This window comes from Acartia tonsa, chromosome 9, assembly GCF_053477335.1.
Source record: "Acartia tonsa isolate MP-2025a chromosome 9, ASM5347733v1, whole genome shotgun sequence".
Taxonomy (NCBI): domain Eukaryota; kingdom Metazoa; phylum Arthropoda; class Copepoda; order Calanoida; family Acartiidae; genus Acartia; species Acartia tonsa.
In genome coordinates this window covers 29,611,401-29,634,161 of record NC_137268.1, presented here as the reverse complement: position 1 = coordinate 29,634,161, position 22,761 = coordinate 29,611,401, and the positions used below count along the sequence as shown (strand labels likewise).

The window sequence follows — 22,761 nt, the reverse complement described above, 5'->3', positions numbered from 1 at the left end:
TAAAACAGAAAAATATATTTTAATATCTTACAGTACACTAACTACCTATTATAAAAAAATTGAAAAATTGTAATTTCAATTTTCTTTAAATTACTTGAGACAATTGAAAAAGATTTTCCTTATTAACAGAATAAATATTTATTGAATTTTAAGTTTATGTTGGTTTAAGTAAAATTGAAATAAAAATATACCTACTTAATTTATATCTATTTATCATCAAGTTAAAACTTATATATTGAAGTTCGAAATAATCATTATTTTTTCCTATTTTAAATGTTAAGAGTTTATATTTGTATTATAGCAAATGTTTTTTAATACTTTTTAAAAAATTTTAACATAAAATATTTTTAACTCGGTAGTATTTTAAGCATTTTTTTATACTACTTAAATTGCTTTAAGAACTTTTATACTTAATTTCTTAAGTAATTAAATTTTTCTATAAAACAAGAATCTTAAATTGAAGAAATTTTAAAAGCCTATTCTATTTTTTACTTATTTACCTAAGTAAGTAAGGTATATTACCTTTTTAAAATAGATAAAATAGGAAAATTTAATGATTCTTTTTTTATTTAATTTTTAACTAAAATGATGATAAAGGGTATTTTTGCTTTTTTTCTTCGAATAATAATTCTTAAGATTTGTTAAAAGTAGGTAAAAAGGCTTTTACCTAGGTGTGTTGTTTAGACTTTTCAGTTTCAAATATATAGAATAGAATATTTTTTTAAAACTTATATTTTAGTGTATTTTAATCTGTTTGAATATGAAAATATGTGTACATTAATAATATGTTAAATTCTATGATATTCAAGAATAAATTTTTCTAATTTAAAAATAATTTCTTATAATACTTTGATTTTTAATAACTACATATATATCTTATATGCTTAATTGTAAAAAGTTTCTTGTGTTAGATATTTTTTTATGTTACTTGAATTTCTAATAAGAACATAGAGCTTATTTTTTATCCTTTATAAATTTAGATTATGTTAAAAGATTATTTTTCATAAAAATCTCTAAAAAATTACCCTAGGAGGCTGTGCCATTGTCATATTAGTTATCAATTGATAAATAAACTAACTGGAAATTTTCCGAGTTGTGGAAAACAAGGTCCACACCACGTAACTTTTTAAAAATTCACTTATTTATTTTTATGCTGTTGCTTTTTTTCACTGTAAAATAAAATTCATATTATCTTTAAATTTAATGATATATAATACTTTTTGTCATATCATTTTGAAGTAAAAATTAAAATCACTTTTTTTTCACTCACTCTGTATGAATTTTAACTTGTATTATATTTTGAGTCAGTTTTGATGTAAAAATCACTTATTATACATACTCAAAAACTGCTATATGCAGAAACGGCGCGAAAAAATTGATAATAAATCAGCCTTGTAATGAAAATGATAGAAGTGCAGTTTGTAAGATAAATTATGATGTTAAGGGGGGGTTTTCTCGCCAATATAACAACAACAAAACCCAAAATTATCCAAAAACAGTTTTTTACACCATATATACACTTCTACATATTGATGTTTTTTTTCACTTTTTATATAAATTATAATTGCACTATAATGTGTCCGTCAGTATTGATATAATGTCTGTAGTGCGTGTTTTTGACTATGACAGATTGTGTCAAGGTTTGCTTAAAGAGGTATAAGCATTCACTGTTCATACGAATCACAAATGACACTCTCCTCTCTCTCTCCCTCCTTTTCCCCCTTCTCTCTCTCTCTTTGTGTGTAGGCAAGAATGTGTGTGTGTGTGTAGCGCAGTGTAGATGACAGATATGCCAGTCAAGTAAGAAGAAAGATGGACGGGGGGACGTTCATCCCGCACCCACCTCTCTTTAACACTTCCCCACCTCCCTTTTTGACCTACCCACGTCTCTTTTAACTATTCCCACCTCTCTTTTTTTCGATAGACACGCTCACCTTTATTCCCCTTCACCCTTGATTTTTTCATCCCTCCCATTCCTTACACCCAAGCTCTCCAATGTCCCTCGCCCCTTTCTGGGGGATGGGATCAATGGATCTTGCCACCCCCTTTTTCACCACATCCCTTAAAAACTCACAGATTTCTATTCTACACGACAACAACGACGAACTATTGGCAAGTACCGTCTGCCTATCGCCACTAATGCCGCCGTCTTTGGCCGTACCGGCTCGCCCGCACCGGTCACCCCTCATGCTATAGCTTTCCCCTCTCTATCTATCTCTCTCTCTCACCCGGCACATTCCGTGTAGAAAATCCGCCAAGAAAAGTTGTGTTCTATGTTTCCTATTTCTACCGCAAGATGGTAGGGCTCACACACACACACATATAGTTGAGCAAGGGTGTCAGAATTTACTGGCAAATTTCCCGCGTTTAGTAAAACAAGCCATTTTTGTAGCACTATTCGTTGTTTTTGTAGCATTATTCAACATTTCAACTATAAATGTTTTTAATTTAGTTTTTATAAAATTTGTATAGGCTCTTATAGAAGTCCCATGCAAGGAGGAGATATTAGGATATAAATTTCACTAGAACATAAAATTTCTCTTATTTGTTGAGTTAATAACTTGGGGTACTTTCTGATTAAATCTTTATTTGGGTTGTCCAAACCAGCAGTATCCAAGATTTTCAATAATTTTAATATCCAGAAGAGGTAATTTTAGGTGTTCATCATTTTTTTTGTCCATTGTCTTATCCCTTAAGATCCCTGCTGACAGTATTTATTAATTTTAACATCTTAAGTATGACAAAGTGTGGACTCAAACCCGTTGAATTAAAAAAATGTGACAACCAGAAAACAATTTCTTACATGACATCTTAGATCATCAAAAATGAGAAAAAATATAGAATATGAATTTTTTACATTTTTTGTTTATATTTAAGCATTATTTTTTTACCTATCCTACCCAGAAAATGGCCTAAAACCTTCAAAAGACCAATGCAAACCATTTCTTATAAAACCAAGTCATTTAAGAGATATTAAGACACATAGATGAATACTAATTCGATAAATTAGGTATCTGGATATTTAGTAAAACAAGGATAACAACAACCATAAATCAAATGGACATACTGTTTGGAAAGGAATATAGAGTTGTTACGCTTTCTACATTATACCTTATTTTATAGGTATCAAATGTAAAGTTTAAAATTATAAAGCTTGACTGAATTTATGGACTGAAATAAAAAAAAACAGAGAGATATTGCATCTGAAGAAATGCTCAAAACTTTGTCGACAAACAGTTTTTCCTCAGTTAAGCAATCCCCTCCTAATAGCAGTTATCTTGTTATAAAAATAGATAGGTATATATGTATAGGTATGAACTGATAAAAGGGTTATAGTATATAGTAGAAGAAAATAAAATAAAAAAGGGAAGGTTTATAAATTGTGAGTGTCTATGGCGGCTGTCAATCTCCGAGAGGTCACCTCCCATCTCCCTCCTCCCTCACTCTCTCCCTCTCTCTCTCGTATGTATGTGTAGTGTACTGTCGTTTGACAACCATTCCTCACATAACCATCCTTCATCCCACGAGAAAATACAGGAGACATAGAGGTATTTTGTGTGTGTGTGTGTATGCATGTATTGGTCTGTATGTCTGTGTGTGGACGTACGTGTGTGCATTCTCTGACAGAGAAAATAAGAGGCAATAACCCCCCCCCCCCCCAATTCCAATAAACATCAAAACTAAGATCCTGGTTGCGGGGGGGGGGGGATTCCCCCATCATTCATCCATCTAAAGCAGCAACTCTTTCTTAAATTGTAATTCTTGGAAATCTCAGGTGTCCCCCCCCCCCCCCATTCAACTAGACACCCCCCTTGGTAAAAATTTCGGGAGGTGCCGTTTTTCCCTGGGGGTGGGGGGAGGGGGATGAAACAACATCTTAGTACATCCAGCCATTTCATTAACAAAAAAAAAATCAATTTGTCATAAATTAATTAATTAAACAAGACCAAGCATGCTCATAGCCTGGGCAGCAATAACAAGCCAAGAAAATATTTTGATAAATGAAGCCAAATAAACAATTACAATTTGATTATTCTACACAATTAAATATTTTAAAGTTTTCATTATGGAAAACTAGAGGCGGCGTTCTAAAATTATCTCGCTATTGGCTAGATTGAATCTTAATATTTTTCTTCCATTGGCATATCTCTGAATATTAATCTTTTTCTTCCATTGTCCAATCACTGAATATCAACCCAACTACAAAAAAGTTACTACACTTAAAGATTTTTTTTTAAAGATACTACGACTTTAGTTTCGTTTTTTTCATCATTTTTTAGAGATTATATGTCCCTCTCTCTCACTTCCATTTCCTTCCATCTTTTTCAAATTTCATTATTTTTATTAAAAACCGTATTTATAATTTTGTCTCTCTTTCTTTAAAATATTTTTGTTTCAAATTATCGTCCTCAAAGGGTTAAAATATTTAGTTAAATATTAAATTTTAGTTTAATATCTGAACACAATACAGACGCAGTGCTAGTATCAAATTATTTTAAAACTAAGTTTTCTTTCATTTACTATTTTATAAATTTAAATTTTCTATTTTATGAATAGAAATTTAATACTTTAGTATAATTCAAATAGCAACATGAAATAAAAAAAAAGAATTTATTCTTTATAGAGTAAAATAATGGGTCTTAAAGTTCTGGTCAATGAGAGTTTATTATGGATTTTTGGAGCACTATGAGTATTAAACACTCTACTCTTGGAAGACTCGAGCTCATATATAGACGTTTATTTCCTATATAGATCTGTCATGGATCTTGATGCAATAAAGCAAGCCGTTTTATAAAAAATCTGTCGAAAATAATTCATAAGGTAAAAAACAGAAAAAGTAATTGCTCATATAGGTATAGAATAAGTTTCTGTCATTTTTAGAAAAGGCTTAAATGGCTGTATAGACAGATGGACCATCTTGTAATAACTTTAGAGTAGCTATGCTATAAACATATCCTATTTAAAGTACTAAGTTTTTTTTGTATGTAGCTTAAGACATCAAAACGGCTGGTCCGTATTGATTGAACTTTTCACTAAGGATTCATAAATGTATTGGGGTGGTTTTAGGTTATTTTTCTGACCTCCAAAACCTTTCCCTAGAGGATAGTATCAACAACTAATATCATCCAATTATATAGAGTAGTAAGCGTTTTTTTCTGTCCCGAAGGATCTCGCTAACCGATATTGTTCTCCTTTACAGTGAAGCTTCTTATGGGTCCTGTGAAGGTTTTGAACTATATTTGGGGACAGGGTGTCTTCACCCCCTCCAATTTTTTTTTAAACTCTTTTGAAACTCAAATTTAAATGGGATGAGGTCGACTTTTCCCCCTCCTACCTTAAGTGCCCCTAGAGGCTTCTAGGGTCGTAGCCGCTAGTATTATAGAGAGTACTAAGTTTTTTGTATGTAGCTTAAGATCTCAATAACTACTGAAAGATTTTTAAGTTTAGGGAACCTTGACATAGAGATGGTTTTAGGCTATTGGTTTACCCCTTTCGAATACAGAAATTACAGATCCTCTAGATGTTAGGGACACAACCTCTGAATAAATATATATAATATTCACACTGTAATGTTAAACTGATAAACTAACAGAGAAATAAAAGGGATTGGTATTGCTAGTTAGAAATCCTCATGCAAGGTTTGAAAACAAGACTACGATTTTAACATGAATAAAATTTACAATCAAAACTATCTATAAAATAAAGAAAATTTACACTTTTCACAATCATAAAAAGTTTAATATTTGACCAAATTCTGTTATGGATCTATCCTTTTTTATCAGGCATCTTAAGCGATAAAACAATGGACGATAAATTGATGTAAATCCTCAATTATGGTTAACAAAACAACCCTCTTTAGTGGTTTGAATTAATTGGTGGAAATGATTAAACACTGATAATTTGTATAGCCCAATCAAGATATTTTTTAATTTACTAAAATTTTGAAGCCCACGAATGAGAGAACAAGTATGTAGTTTACAGTTCAATGTCCCCTTCCTCTCTGCATTGTATACATTTTTTCTTGTTGTACATTATCCCTTTACGTCCAAAAAGAAATCAGGGATCTAAAGGGATAAGACAATACCTATAATTATTGTACATTCGAAATGATGAACACAAAATAACCCCTTCTGCAGATTACTATTAGTAAAAGAAAAGTTTTGACACTCATTTTTATGAACCAACCAATCAAAATTCAAGCCCCCAAAGTGGTTAAGCCAACGAATAAGAAATAAAACTTTGGGGACTAGTCCCTCCCTTCTTGAAAAGAAATAGTGCTGTAAATTGATTTAATCAATCAACCTCTTGAAAGCAAATTACATCTCATATTAATAAAAGCAAAGCTTTTCTACATTAAAGGGGATGTCCATTTGTACAAAGTTAACATAATTAGGCAGTTTTAGCATCTTTATGTATGAAGATTCCTATAATTATAAGGTATAATATAAGAATCATTGCAACTTTACTGTCGATTTAAAATACTCAAAGTGATTATCATTCATCATGATGATTTCCAGGACAATAAGGCATAATTCTATATAATAGTTTTGCTTTTTATTATCTTGAATTTAGAGAAATATCAAATGTACAAATTGCAATTTCTTTGCATCTTTAATAATAAAAAAAAATTCAATAAATATACATTTATAAAGTGTACATATTATATCAATGTACTAGAAATAGGTCAATGAAAATTAAATAAATCCTTCTCCCCAATTCTTACATTACACAAAATCATGTTCTTGGTTAAAACTCACCCCGCCATCCAATAATCTTATTTGTGAAATTCTGCCCATAGAAGCTTAAATGTAATTGTATGAATGGCTATAAAATAGATTTAAAAATCTAGATAGACAGTTAGCAATCCATGGTCATTCAGACATGCCATAATACGAGATACGAATTTGTCTTTCCAAGCAAAGTTTTAGACTTTAAATTCAGCTGTTATTAACTGCTTTATTATTTACTAAGTATATTTGCGATTACTTTTATTTAATGAAATCTTCCAATTTTTGACATTTACAAAATGGCCTGCTTTATTGCATCAAGATCCATGACAGATCTATATAGGAAATAAACGTCTATAAATGAGCTCGAGTCTTCCAATGATAAATTGTTTAAAACTCATAGTGCTCCAATAATCCTCATTAAACTCTCACTGACCAAAGCGTTAAGACCTTTATTCTATTTGTTTATGGAATGAATTAAGTTTTTCACTTCATGTAGATATTTGAATTACATTGAAGTATTTAATCCTTATTTCATAAATAAAAAATATACGTTTATAATAAAGTAAATTTCAGAAAACTGTATTTTAAAAGAATTCGATTGTGGCGACACTTCCTTTGTGTTAAAATATTAAAACTAAAAGTTATATCATATTAACCCTTTGGTGATGGCAATGTGAAAAAAATATAATTTAAAAAATATTTTTAAAATCATTTGAATTAATAAATATTTACTTCTTTTTTTTAGATAGTAATGGCGGGGGAGGAAAATTGATTTATTGAGAAATAGATAAATAGATATGTACTTATAGAAAACTAGCCAATAGCGATATAGTTATATTGAGCCAACTCTAGTTAATCAATATTAAGATCAATATGTTTTAGATTTTATTAAGGCCTATATTCTAAAAGTATTAATATATATTTTTTTATTTTTCTAGCTCAAAAATAGTATAAAACCCCCCATGATCAGTATGAAGATAATGTAGATATAATAGCCCACTCTAGTGTTGTAATATGAAAAAAATAACTAGTTTTTCTTACCCTAATTCTGACCAATAAAGTGATTCCTGCAAGTTAAATTAAGGGATTGTTCATCTAAACTTGCTATATTTATTGGGTTTTTTTAAAGATGCATATTGTTGTTAGTACATATGGGTTATATTCTTCAATAGCGAGGCTACTCTATAACTGAGGTCTGTTCATAAGTCGCTATGTTAGAATTGCAATTATTTAGCAAGGAGGGAGGGGACACTAGGTTGTTTATTACACTAGTCCCCAAAGTGTTATAACAACGTTTGGACACTTTCCCCAAAGTTTAATAATAAATGTTCCCTTTTTCGTTAGCCCAACAACTTTGGGGACTTGTTTAGAATTTTGAATGGTTAGTTCATTTAATTAAGCGTCCAAACGTTTCAACCACTAGTTATAATCTACAGAAGGGATTATTTTGTGTATCATCATTGGGGATGTACACCTGGTGATTACAGATTATTTTTGCTGCTCTACTCATGGACATAATTGTTAATATTTATTACATATACAAGTGCTCTAGGTGTTTATACAAAAATGAAAATTAAACCCATCGAAAGTAGCCAAGTAATATCTAGCTAACAACTAGAGGTGGATTCTTAAAAAAATTAAGTTCGCTGTGAAAAATCCTTCAAAATCACATAAAAGTTCTACAAAAATAATATATCTTATGTTAATAACCCTTCTATGATTTTATTTAATTTTTGTAGATTAAGTTAAATTAACTATACTGTGGTACCCAAGCTTTAATTAGTTTTATTTTAAAAACTTTGGGTGCTTTTCATAAATCTTAATTGGTTGGTTCAAACTTGCAGTGTTGAAACTTTTCAGCTAACAATTTAATCTACAGAAGGGGTAATTTTGTTCAACCCCATTGTGGATGTACATAAATTTATCGTCAATCATCTTATCCCATATAATACAATATTATCTAAAATCGTAGGTTCTAGCTATTGTTAAGTAATTAACGTTTTTGAATTAACACATTTCTTTGACAAATGCTGAAAAAAAAGTCAACGTCTGATCTTTGTCGGCTAAGTATAAAATATTAAGTGTTTCTGTAATCCAGCCGCGATTACATAAAAATAAAACGTTTTGATGTTATTACATAGAAATGTTTAATTAATCCAGTATCTAAACATTTAATTATCAAAGAAAGCATAGATTCCAAAGTAAAGAAAGTTTAAAAACATGCTAGGTCAAATTGCTCAAACAAATTTCTTTTGGGAGGGTCGTGTATCCATCCCCAAAATAGTTACAAACCTACCCAGGACATATGTAAAGCAATAATATAAAAGATAACTATATTGGTTCAGCGGTTAGCGAGATCCTTCACTACAGACAAAAAAAACGACATTATATTATTTAGCTTTTTTTACATTAAAGAAAATCTTTTTTTGTGGAAACGTTAGTTGATGCACATTTTTATTTATCTTGCACTTGCACATTTTCTTTTCATTTTTAGAACAGCGATACTGCTCTAGGTTTTAGGGTATGTACGTCTGTCTGTATCAACTGTTTTAATTGCTAAAGGCACGGACATGGACTTTACATGGATCCTTCAATTATCTATAATTATTTGATTAGTCCATTGGATCAAAGATATACGTGAATATATTGCCAGGGGAAAATTTGTCGTCAATTCAGATTGCTTTTATGGACCTCATTTATTGGTCAGTTTGTAGAATGCAACTACGATTTCTGTCAGTAAAATATTCAGTTTTATTCATTATCTTTGATTAAAATGTACACAAATATAAAGAAAAAAAACAATAAAGGGGGATGTCATTTTCTAGTAAATTCCGTAAAGGTGTGTGTGTTATAAGGCCTAAAAATAGTAGTAGAACGATAAGGTGCTCTATATATTTGTATTCCCTATTGAATAGAACAATAGGGAGCACCTTATCGTTCTACTACTATTTTTAGGCCTTATAACACACACACCTTTACACACCTTTACGGAATTTACTAGAAAATGACCTCCCCCTTTGTTTTTGATGGAACTATTTAGGCTGACATAAATTTTGCTCCCAAAATATTCATTGTTAAATATCTATAAGTTTGAGATATTTTTTAGTATTCAAATTGTCAGAGAGGGACTGAAAATATTCAAACTGTAAATAAAACAGTCCAAAACCATCACAGGAACTATGGAAAATAGAGAACATAATTGAGATCTTATGCTACAGACAACAAGAAGCTTACAACTCTATATAATAGGATAAGACAATAAACTTTTCTTTAAGCATAGCTTTGATTTACTATAGGTGTGTGCGTCGCTTGGAGCATAGCTATTTGTAGAAGAAAATAAAGAATAAATATAAGAAGGCTAGATAAGCAATCATTTATTTTGACCAGTAAAGACACAGTGTAGGAATAATCCTATCATATCATTTTGGTTAGAAAATTTACTTTACGTCATTTCAAGATAGCTGAATTTCTTATGATAAATCTTTGCTTGGGTAAAATCCTGATATTATGGGAATTAATATATTATTACTTTGAAGTTGCCACATATTTGTACTCTGATAAAAAAAAATGCTCGCAGCTGGCTAAAATAACGATACCCCCATCCACCCCCTTATCCCATTCCTGTACTATCTGACCAATTAATAAGGCCCATAGCAATCTAAATTGACTAAAAAATTGTTCCTGTCAATATATCCACATGTTATTCTGAGGTTGAATCATATGTTCCTAAATATAAGCAAAATCTTAGACTGCTGTAAGAGTTATTCAATTATGGCCTCTAAACTGATCAATATCCGCTGGATTACAACCGGTTCTCATCAAAACTGAAAATTATAGCATAGCTTCTTATTACATTTTCCTCAAATATATGAAAATCATAATTTAATATCAGTTTTGTTAGCCCAACCCTTCGGGTCTAACTAAACTGGATTTAATCATATAATTTTTCACTAACCGCGGAAAGCTGTCTATAATACGATGCTATAAATAACTTTGATAGAATTGACCATCTAGGGTAATAAATCTATTAATAGAAGTAATTTGTGTAATGGAAATCAAATAAAAAAGTTTCTTTTTTTCTGTCTAATTTATTTGATTAAGCAAATTATATGGAATCTAGGGCGTGCGCAGGGGGTGGGGGTGTCAGGGGTGAAAACCAGGGAGGGAGGGGACATTGGACTGTTTATTACACTAGTCAACAAAACTTTATATGTCGTTGGCTTAACACTGAATTTTGATTGATTGATTAAGTTTAGTGTCCAAATGTTTCAACCACTGATTGTATATTACAGAAGGGGTGATTTTATGTATCATCATTAGGTATGACATTATCCCTTTAGTGAATACACACTTTTGTTAAAATTCGAAAGAAATTTTTTGAATTTATATTTTCAAAATAAACCTTATTAAAAGCTTTGTTTTGCATCTGAACTTAGTCAACAATATTTTTTTTCTAAATCATTAAAGAAATTATATTTGAATACCAAACTTAGGACTTTTTTTATGGAATTATCCTTTCAGCTTTTTAATCATAAACTGTGGGTAAGGGGGGAAGTCCCACCTACAATCGTCCTTAAACACTCACAAAAAAAAAGATTTTGGTGATGGGACGAGTAACATTTCAACAAAAACAAATTCCTCAATTTTCGAATCAAAGGGGTGGTAAGAGGTTCATTATTTTACCCCCTTCCCCCCTCCCCCCCCCCCTCTAGAAAATATCTGTGTACGCCCCACAGCAAGGAATGAATGATTGATAAAAATAAAAACAAAACTTTTTTGATAAATAAGATTAGGCAGCTTTTTACAGAAAATAAGATTACAAATTTTTTAGTAGTGAAGCTACTCCATAATTAATAAGTGTTGGTTGGCATGGGGACGGTTATTATGTACATTGTATTTTATTGCAGGGAGGGAAGGAACATTGGGTTGTAATTCATACTAGTACCCAAAGTTTCATTGGCAAATTGACTTGATTAGTTTAAGCAAACTTGCAGTGCTCAAACTTTTCCACTGATAAAACTAATCTGAAAAAGTGTAATTCAAATTGCCATAATCAGAGACGAATATCAATTTATCATTCATTGTCTTATCCCCTCAGATTCCTGGTTTATCCCTTATCAATTTCAACTATTATTATCTATTATTTAACTGTAGTTTAAATCCTTTTTAAACATAATATAATACAAGGGACATTTATCCAATATGATGAAGTAATTGGATGTATGTATGTGTGTATATTTGATTGACTGTCAAATAAGATCTCGGAAATTGTTATATCTGAACTTTTTTTCTAGGAATATTAAAATAAAAATCATAAAATTAGTACCTTTTAAGATTGCCAAAGCCTACGGTCCCTCGGATCTAACAAAACTGGTTTTATTCTTTTAATATTTTTTGTCATTTTAACATTTGCGAAAATCTGTCTATAATACGATGCGATAAAGAAATATCATTATAGAAGCATATGCTTGTAAGAATCTACTAATATTTATTTATCTTTTCGTTTTAAAGACAGCTTTCCGCGGATATTAAAATATAAAAAAAACGATAAGATTTAAACCAGTTTTCTAAACCCCGAGGAGCCATGCAAAGACACGGTCTAACAGAACTGGTATTATGATTTTTATTATAATATTTGTAAAAAAATTGTCTGTAATACGATGCTACAAATGATTTTTCAGTATGGCAAAACACGGTTCTAATGCAGCGGAGATTTGGAAGCCAAACTGGAAAAAAAAATAGTAAATGTTTCTCTGTCCCTTATTAATTTATTTAAATATTTTGGTATATCCATAGTAATACTCACAAAATTATCTTCAAATTAATGTTTCCAAGTTTTAACCAAAAAAAATACATTAGCTATAGGTTTATTTAAGATAGTACTTTCACTTGATCCTTTATTTAAACTACTGAATTCCCCACCCTACATCTATCCCCTATGGTTTAGGGAGAGGAGGGTCGTCCGTACAAGGCACTAACCCTGCAGAGATCTTCTAACCTTTACTTAACCTAACCTAAATTAAGCATTATATTTTTAAAAAGTTTTGTTTTGTTCTATATGCGATATTACACCGCCTAAAAATCTTGATAATATTTTTAAAAGCGAAGCTTTTCTATAATTAGGGTCGGTCCGTCCGTCCGTCCGTAACGGATAGCTTTTTTCGTTAATTTAGACATGTTAGAATTGTCCTATCGATTTCAAATTTTGCATGGTGATTCCTTTAGTAGTTAGGTACGATTTAGAAAGCGTAGCAACTCTATCATCATTACCAAAATGTCCGTACGTCCATTTTAAACATGTTGATTTTTTACTTTTTTAAATAGCTTTATTCGTTAATTTAGGCATGTTAGAATTGTCCTATCGATTTCAAATTTTGCATGGTGATTCCTATAATAGTTAGGTACGAGTTAGAAAGCGTAGCAACTCTATAATCATTACCAGAATGTCCGTAAGTCCATTTTAAACATGTTGATTTTTTTACATTTTTAACAACAAATTTATATGTGACCTAATTATCCGATTTGTCTGATTTTTGGTATACTGATTCCTGGGACAACAAAGTACAATATTATAAGCGAAGCAACTCTATAATCAAGTCCTAAAAATGTAAGTATGTCCATAAACATTATCCTGTATCAAGCAGTTTTTAACAAATTTACTTACAATTTTGCTTTGTCTCTTATACATTCGCATTCTAATTATTCAGTTCTGACATTATACAATTGTTAATGTCCGTTTGTCCTACCGTTTCAGAGCTTCGCTTTTATGGATGTTGTCATCCTTGTTTTTTAAAGATTTTTAATGGATATAGAATATACGTGGATATTATGACAGGGGGAAAATTGTCGTCAATCTAGGTTGCTAACCTAGAACTCATTTAATGGTAAGTTAGTTTATTCAGTAGGATAGGAGGGGATGGGTTAAAGGGGGCGGATAGAGAATATCGTTATTTTAGCCAGCTACGAGTTTTACTTTATTTTTTGGTTTTTGCTATAATGAAAATTTCTGATTATTGTAATAACACAATAATATATTTGTTTTATTAATATAAAGGATTAGCGACGTCACATATAACTAAGCTTATAAGTTCAGGTAGGGAGGGGACATTGGACAGTTTATAATACTAGTCCCCAAAGTTTTATGATAGCGTTTTCTTATTCGCTGTCTTAACAACTTTGGAGACATTTATTGAATTTTGATTAGTTGGTTCATTAAACGTTTCAACAACTAGTTGTAATCTATAAAAGCAGTAACTTTGTGTATCATCTTTGGGCAGGGCAGGGCAGTACATCAATTTATCGGCCATTGTCTTATCCCTTAGATCCGTGTAATAAGTTTGATGAGAAGCTAAATACATTTTACGAACGTCCGAATGAACATCGCTACATATAGAATTAATTGTCCTTGTTAAAGGTGCAGCTTTTCACAATCAGGGGTCGGTCCGTCTGACCGTAATACTACATTGTCTTAATTTAAAGTTTGCCAAACAATTTCAAACTTCTAAATCAAACGTCCTTGACATAAACTTCTGAATAATGTTATAAATATCAAGTGTGTTACTCTATATTTGTCAATGTTCGTTTGTCTGACTTCCAGATTTTTTTGAGTTGCGATAATTATGTACACGATCAAGATCACCCTTGTTTCTCCATATTTTAAACAAGTGCATAAGATTTATATTATTCTAAAAATGCTCCTCGTAGTTTTTAGAAGCGCAGTTCATAAATATTATATAATGTCTGTATGTCAGTTCTTTTGACGATCAGACTATGACTCGTTTGAAAAAAAAAAATTTTTTTACAGATACTAACTTATTAAGGGTTAAACTATACATTTCATGATTTTATCATGATATATTTTATTATAGTATTAAAATTTACTGTCCTTTTAAATATATTGTTTTGTCCTAATACATGATATATTTGAAATAAATTTGATAAGAGATATATTACTAAAAAGCATCTTTAAAGAATTTTTTTTCACAAGCGGATTTTGTGTATGTTTAATTTAAAAAGTAATCTCTAAACTCGAGATTATTCATAGATGTAAGGGATGTATAATTAATCAAATAAAACTTTAGTGCTTTCTCACAAGGGGCCTGACGAGCACTCAAAGCCCTACCCCCTCCCCCTCCCCTTATTAAGTTTTTTTTTTAAAGAAATGCTTAACCCCAGCTGGGCCTTACCCCGCAAGGCTGCCAGTGCCAAATTTAACCTAAAGTAATGAACAGGCAAACGAAAAACTCCCCGCACCCCCCTCTACATTTTCAGTTTAGCATTGGTTAACATTTAGGCTATTTTATAGAGATATTTATAATAATATGAAGTCTTTTTATATTTCTTTCTTTCTTTCTTTATTTTTTTTCAAACAATGCCTAACCCCTGTCAGCCCTGCGGGCGTCTTGATTGTAAAGTCTGATTAAATACCTACAAGTCTTAAGGTCATTAGTTTAACAAACACACAGGGAAATGAACATGGCATCCCAAAAATGATCTAGGCATCTAATGGGATAAGAGTCAAGACATTGAACAATAAATTGATTAGATTCTGTAGATTTGTGGTTGAAACGTTTGGCCACTCCACTTTATAAAGCCAACGAATAAGAAAACATTGCCGTAAACTTTGAGGACTAGTATGATTAACAGTTCAATGTTCCCTCCCTCCTTAATTTTGCCTCCAAATTAACGACAGATCAAAAATGACGATCATTAAGACAGAATTTAATATACCTTTATATAAAGTAGAATGTCCTTATTCACCAATAAAGAAAATACTCATATATTTATCAGAAACTTCTACAAATAATGTTCTTAATAATTATCTCTCCCTACGAACAATCAAGTTATAACAACATATCTACTATATAATTCACTTTTACTGACATAATTTTTGAACTAACGCATGCGCCCGTATCATCTAGGGGGACTATGTATTCAATGTGGTAGTGTAAAACCATCTTAGAGCATAGGTTATTAACTACACAAATATGGAAAACTGAATCGGTTCAGTGGTTGGTTGGTAACAGACAAACGAACAAATTCGAATAAATATTGGACTGTAAATTAAACCAGTCCGCAAAGCTAAAACAATTTTTCCCATTTGTTGGCTTAAAAAACTTATTACATTAAGCAGTATCTAAAGTTTTCCACCAATAACTTTACAAAATATTTTGTATAACAATTCAACGTCAATTGTCTTATCCCTTACGATCCTTGTAGACAACATTTTTTAATGCTTAAATAATAATATTAGCTGCGCTACTTATGGTTATATTATTTCTTGTTTACTTAAATATAAATCCTTTCTTGTATTAAATACTTTTGTCCGTAATTTTTAAACTAGATTTTAATTAAAAACAAAGGAGTAATTCTATGGAGGAGATTTTAATATGTTTCCTCGTATTCATTCGAATCCGATGGATAGGAACCGGTTCTCGTCCATACGAAAAAACTCGGGGCTAATAGTTTTAATCTTATACATTTACATTCTATATCTGCCGAAAGCTGTTTATAATACGATGCGAGAAATAACTATTCTAGTATGGCTTCGAATTTAATTATTATCTGTTGGATTAGAACCGGTTATCGTACTATAGAAATTTCACACGAATAATAAAACAAAATTTATACCAGTTGGCAGTTTTGTAAGCCCAGTCTAACAAAACTGGTTTTAATCTTAAAATTTTTCATTTTAATACCCAAGGAAAATTATTTATAATACGATGAGATAAATAACTATACCATATTAGATATTTTTTACGGTTTTTATAATCTGTCTGAGTCATAAGATCTCGGTATCCGCTGATAAATGATAATGTAATACCTAAAAAATCTAAGTATTTAAATCTTTATATTAAAATATTTAAATCCGATTTTTAAAGACTTGTACATTATCAAAAGTACCTAAATCAAAACACACCCAAACACACATCCATAATAAGAATTAACTTTAAAAAAGAATATTTTTTATAATAACTTTTGTTGAAAACGAACCGATTTTTGGATTTAGGATATTACACCCCCCCCCCCCCTTCCAGATTTTTATAGTTAACCCTTTCCCCTATCAGTATGAGCATAAAGGGTTTAATTATGAAAAGTTCAGGTGACTTATGGTTAGGGTTAATAAAATAATTCTTCACAAAAAAACAATATTCAAAAGTGATTGTCTATGCGTTCAATAATATCTCTAAAATTTTCTCTGGCCATGTTTAAGGATATTTTCAAAGGGATAATGAAAGGGGGGAGTATACCCATCCCTGAAAGTTTTAATCCCAGTGATGATTTGGTGACTGACCGATGTCAATCAGCCCCTCCCACAAATTACCCCCCCCCCCCTCGCTCCCCCCTACCAACAATAAAAACCGTCCCGAAAAGAATTTAATGAAAGGGTTAAGTTTAATAATAACAACAAACTTTTTAAGAGAAAAAATAACAACGTATCCTATTAAATAAGCTGAAAAATAATAAGGTTTTCTTTTGTCTGTAGTTTAAGATTTCGATAACGACTGAACCGATTGAGTTCTCCATTAAATTGAAGTTTCTTCTAGGTCCCTGGAGGGCTTTAGGATGCTTAATTTTTATAGGTATATATGTTTGATTTTAGGCTATTTTCTTACTTTTCTTACTCCTAAAATTACAGAGCCCTTAGATGCTAGGGGAACAAATCCTATCCTTTCAAATTAAATCCTACTGCTGCTATGTCAGACAGGTTATAAGTGGAATTCCTTGATCCATAAACAGTTATAACTCAAACTGAACAAACTTGCTGAGAAATGTCATGCAATCAAGAGGTTGTTTGTCTCTATTATAAGGTTGTCATAATGTTACAAGCGCATCAACTCTTTAATTGGGTAATAAATGTCTGTACGTAAAATTTAGACCTCAAATGTTAAATCATTATAAATCAATTTTGGTTCTATTAACCCGAAATAAATTAACGTTAAGGTGTAAATTTAAATTTCCATTAATAATAACCTCCCCCGCCTAACCCCCCCCCCCCCCCCCCTCCAAGTAAAAGAGAAGAAATATTATTTAATAGGAAAGGGAGGGCAAACATATTTGGTGAGGGGGGGGGAGAGTTTACAAACTACAGGAGGCCTCTCTGTGTAAGGATTAACTTTACCCCCCCCCCCCCAGCACTAAGTTAACCCTTACTTTACCGATCCCTTTCCCCCCCCCCAAAAAAAAAATCTCCTATTGTTGGTGCCTTTATATAAAAACCTGGGTATTTTTTTAGTGAACAAGGACATTTAATTTTATAAGTAGCGCAGCAGTAACAATTTAGCATTACATTTTACACAAAAAAAAATTACTGGCATCAAATAGTATAATATATTACGACATATTACATTGGAATTTTACTGGTCCCCAATTATTTATACACAGTCTCTTATTCGCTGGCTTAAAACTTTAGATGTGTGATTCAAAATAACAATGTCTAAACGTTTTCACCAATGATTTTCATCTATAAAAGGGATAACTCTTGTTTAACAAAGTTAGAAATATACATTACTTTATCTTCATTGTCTTATTCCTTAAAATCCCTGAAGATAAAAATTATCTCCGACGTATTGTCGTACGACAAACTGACCCTAGTTATAGAGTAGCTGTGCTGTTATTAATATCCAGATTTTGAAAATTGTCGCGCACCCCTTTGGGGGGATTAACTTTTGAAAGGACACTACGGGTAGTTTAATCTAAACCCCGAGCCACTTCATTATGCATTTCAAAAAAAATCAATTTAAGCTTAGATTCAAAAAGATTTTTTTATGGAATTGAAGGAATTATTTTCTTGCTTCATTAATACACACTTTTCAACAGTTATTAACTTAAATTAGGGGTTTCATCTATTTATAGCAATAAAAAAAAGAAATAATTCATGAAATTAACTGAACCATAACATTATGCAGATTTCATAATTCCTTTGCAAATATCATTAAAAAATCTATTCAAAGTAAAACATCTGGTATCGCATCATTGTACATCATCTAATTAATAAGACACAACGAAAAATATATATAAAATTTAAAATTTTGAAACAAAAAATCATTTATTTAAAGAAAACAATCAACAAAAAATAGTAAATTCAGTTGAATCTATAGCCCTTGGCCGTTTGACACTTTAGAATTCTGGTATCCATGTTAGAGGTAAGCTTTAATATACTGGAGGCAGGAATAGAGGCTGCAGCGAGTTTAATGGCCTCCCAGAGGTCATCTTTGCTAGAAAACTGCCGGCCATCCCTGTAAATCTCATACTTAATGAGACTCCAGAGGTTCTCTATCGGGTTCAGGTCAGGTGAATTTGGTGGCCAGTCCATAATCTTGTTCCTCTTGATACCTTTCTTCTCCAAGAAGCTGATCGTGGATTTAGCAGTATGGGCACGGCCATTATCCTGCATGAAAATCAACTTTGATTTCTCAGATCTTTTAAGCTTATTGTACCATGGTAAAAACGAGATACTGAGAAGGTCTATGTAAGCCTCAGAGTTAATTTTAACCCCCTCTGGTACTCTAAAGGGCCCAAGAAGTTGATCTCCCTTTATTCCAGCCCAAAACATCACACCTCCACCCCCTTGTTGCCTCCGAAATCTTGTACCTGCTTCCCTCCCATGAAGAACCCAACCTGTTGCCCAACAATCTGGTCCATCAAGGCTAGCACGGCATTCATCTGTGAACAAAACCTGCTGGAAGTCTGTCTTTATGTACTGTTTGACAAATTCTAGCCGTTTTGAACGGTGAGCAGGGGTTAGGGGGCAGGATACCTGGCGAGATTTAACAGTACCAAGCCTTTTCAAGATACGATTTCTCGTTGTTTAGGTATATTTTCTACCCCAGCCTCTTCAAATACTCTGGCACTGGTAAGGTGTGGGCTCCTTGCTAACACAAGCTTGATTTTATTCAAATCATGAGACGAAACCTTTTTTATACCTCGCTTTGCAGGGGGTTTCCGGTGCAGAACCCCCTCGTTAAAATATCGCTGAATTGTGCGGTGATCTCTACCCAATCTTTTAGAAATTTCCAAAGTATCAAGTCCATGTGAAAATAATATATGAATTTGACTCTTTTCGCCTTGATTAAGATCTTTTTTCTTCCCCATTTCGTCTGAAAAACAATATTTGCATAATGAAGTGGTTCTATAAAAAATCCAAAAAATATTGTTATTGATTGATATTTAAGCATTTAAAAAAAAAAAATATCACTTTCTTCAATCATATGTGTTGCTTTAACAAATGTAAACAATTTACTGTAAATCTGTACACTTACGGACTACCATAGACGAAATATCCACAAAAATGTTGATTGCATAATGAAGTGGTTCGGGGTTTATATAGAGAATTTGGTATTGAGATCTTAAGGGAAAAGACAATGGTCGATAAACTAATCTACACTACCAATTTTGATGCACAAAATTACCCCTATTGATATATTGTAATCATTGGTAGAAAACATAGGACCTTACCTGTTTGAACAAACCAATCAATAAACAAGTCCACAAAGATTTTAGGCCATCATATCTCAGAACTATAGGTAACGGTATAATTTTTAATTCGAGGTCCCTTTAACCTCAATATACATGAACTCTAAGGGTTTTTAGATATAGCTAGTGTATCTTTTTTAAAAATTATTTAGATTTCAGAGAATTTTACTTTGTCTTCAATTACCCAATCCCTGTTTGGTGGAAAATAAGGGGGAGGGGGGGATTAAAAGGTTGGCTTGATGAAAACATTAATATATAGTCCAAATAACCAAACCCAGGGATCTCTAGGGATAAGACAATGGGTGTTAAATTGGTATATGTCTGCAAATACGAAAAACTAAATTATCACTTCTGTAGAATTTGAAGAGTAATCGATAAAAATTTAATGTATGCTAAGTTTTTAAGATAATGTGGTTATCACTCTTTTGGTACAGACCAATGTCCCCTCCCTCCCTGAAATAACTACAACTAAACCAAAGATTTTCTGGTAAATATTTCAATCAGTTCAAAAATGATAAATTAGGCCTAATAAATGTCATGTAAGGGAAAGATTGATAGATAGATACTTAAATTTGTCATTTAATAAACTAAGATGACAACATCAATGAAAACGTAGGTTTTGTGGCATTTGATAAATACTGCAAAAATCTTTATAAACCAAACAAAAAGAAACATTTGAGAGTAAATTATACTGGTCCCCAAAGTTATAAAGCATGTTTTCTCATATGTTGAACTTTGGTTTTGATTGATTGGTAAAAACTGGCAGTGTTTCAACTTTTAGAGCAATTTAGAGGAGGGGTAATTTTGTCTTTAATCAATTAAAACTCAAAAAATCCAAAAAAAATGGGGGAGGGATGTTGGTGGGGAGTTTATGTGGTCCAATAAAAGTTCGAAGGAAACAAACAAATAAGAATTAAATTATTCTGCTTTTTTATCGATTCATTTACGGGTTTTTTTTCTTTATAAGCAATTAGAATATAGAGACGTTCTGTCAAAAAAAAAGACTTCTTCTAAAAATCATATAGTTTCCATTTTTATGATTTTTTGATTCCTAGAATAGATAAGGGTATAATAGTTTTTCTTTATATGAAATATGAAAAAGATTAACTCAACTTCCATTGTCGTTTCCCTGCATCCATGGTTTTAAAAAAATATATTCATATCAAACACAAGAACAAATGCAACCAAAGGTTTTCAAACAAATAATAAATCAGGACACACCTAAAAGTTATTCGTTAGCTTAAAAACTTTGGAGGATAAGAATTAACAATGATTGACATGTACAAACTTTTGTACAAATAATTTAAATCTTCATTAAAGGTCACATCATAATAGTGACACCAAAAAATCATAAATATGTTTTAAGAAGACTCAGCTCACATATTTGTGATGCTAGGACTTCTAGACAAAGATCAAGCAATCAAAAGGATGTCTGTTTGCCTTATATATACTGCAAACAAAATCTATGCAAATTTAGAATAACTACGCTTTGCTAAATCTATTCCCCGTACATTTAGACAATTCAAAAACCTCGGAATTGCTTCAAAACAAGGATGATTACAACCATAAAAGCAAAGTAATATGAAATGTTCTAACTTTATCATTGATCTAAAGGGATAAGACAATGGCCGATAAATTAATGTACATGCTAAATGATTATACACCAAATTACTTTTTTTGTAGATTACAATTGGTGGTTGAAATACTTGGACTTTACACTTAATGTACCATAGATTTTAGCCAATGGATAAGAGAACGTTGTTATAAAACCTTGGGGACTTGTGTAATAAACAGTCTTATGTCCAATCCCTCCCTTTTCTACTTTGGCCCATTCTCAGTTTAAAATTAGTAGGGCAATTCCTTTAAAGTTGGGTTTTAATGGGATTTTTTTATAATGGTCTTATTACATTATAAAGTTAATTATTATACTAGATTATGCCATATCGCTTGATGTACTGTCAGGATAGAATTGAACGCCTCTAACATGCACACACTAAAAATTTCAGCAGCCTATCTTGAAAAACAGCCGAGAAAATTCAATATTCCCCAAAGCGTTACGGACGGACAGATAGACTGTCAAACAAAGTGAATTGCAGAGAAGCTTCGTATAATAATGAAAAAACGTCTAAATTGGTTGGCTGTTTAACTGTTATACGTGTTTACAAAACAATTTTAGATCCCTAAATGTCACAGAAAAAAGTTTTTATTCGACAAAAGAGCGGAGACAATTAAGCAAAAAAATATTCTGGTAGTTTTATGAAAGGGATCTAAAGGGATCAGACAATAGTTGATAAATTAACTTAATACCTCATTATGTTTATGAAAATTACCCCTTCCGTAGATATAAATTATTGGTTCAAAAGTTTGTACCCACCAATTAAGATTTTGTAAAGTTTTTCAAGCCAATGAAAGAGAGAAAGTGTTGATAAAACTTTGGGTACCCTTGTCATTTGCAGTCCAATATCCTCTCCCTCCCTGTTATATACTAGGTTACTGTCTAACCGAATAAGTGTTAAGGTCAAATGCTTTGTTTATGTCAAGAAAACTACAATCA

General features: G+C 31.4%; 1 protein-coding gene across 3 annotated transcripts in view; it reads right to left on the bottom strand.

Annotated features, from left to right (window-relative positions):
- Nucleotides 1–22,761, bottom strand: part of hth (Meis homeobox homothorax) — a 157,638-nt gene that overhangs the window by 118,942 nt on the left and 15,935 nt on the right. Inside the window, exon 1 of one of the 3 annotated variants that reach the window (XM_080172553.1) lies at nucleotides 1,026–1,777. The exons of the other annotated variants lie outside the window; for them this stretch is intronic. Within the exon in view, the coding sequence (XP_080028679.1) occupies nucleotides 1,026–1,049 (24 nt within the window). The 5' untranslated portion in view covers nucleotides 1,050–1,777. Of the gene's footprint in view, nucleotides 1–1,025; nucleotides 1,778–22,761 lie in introns of those variants that run through there. 3 annotated transcript variants of the gene reach the window in all.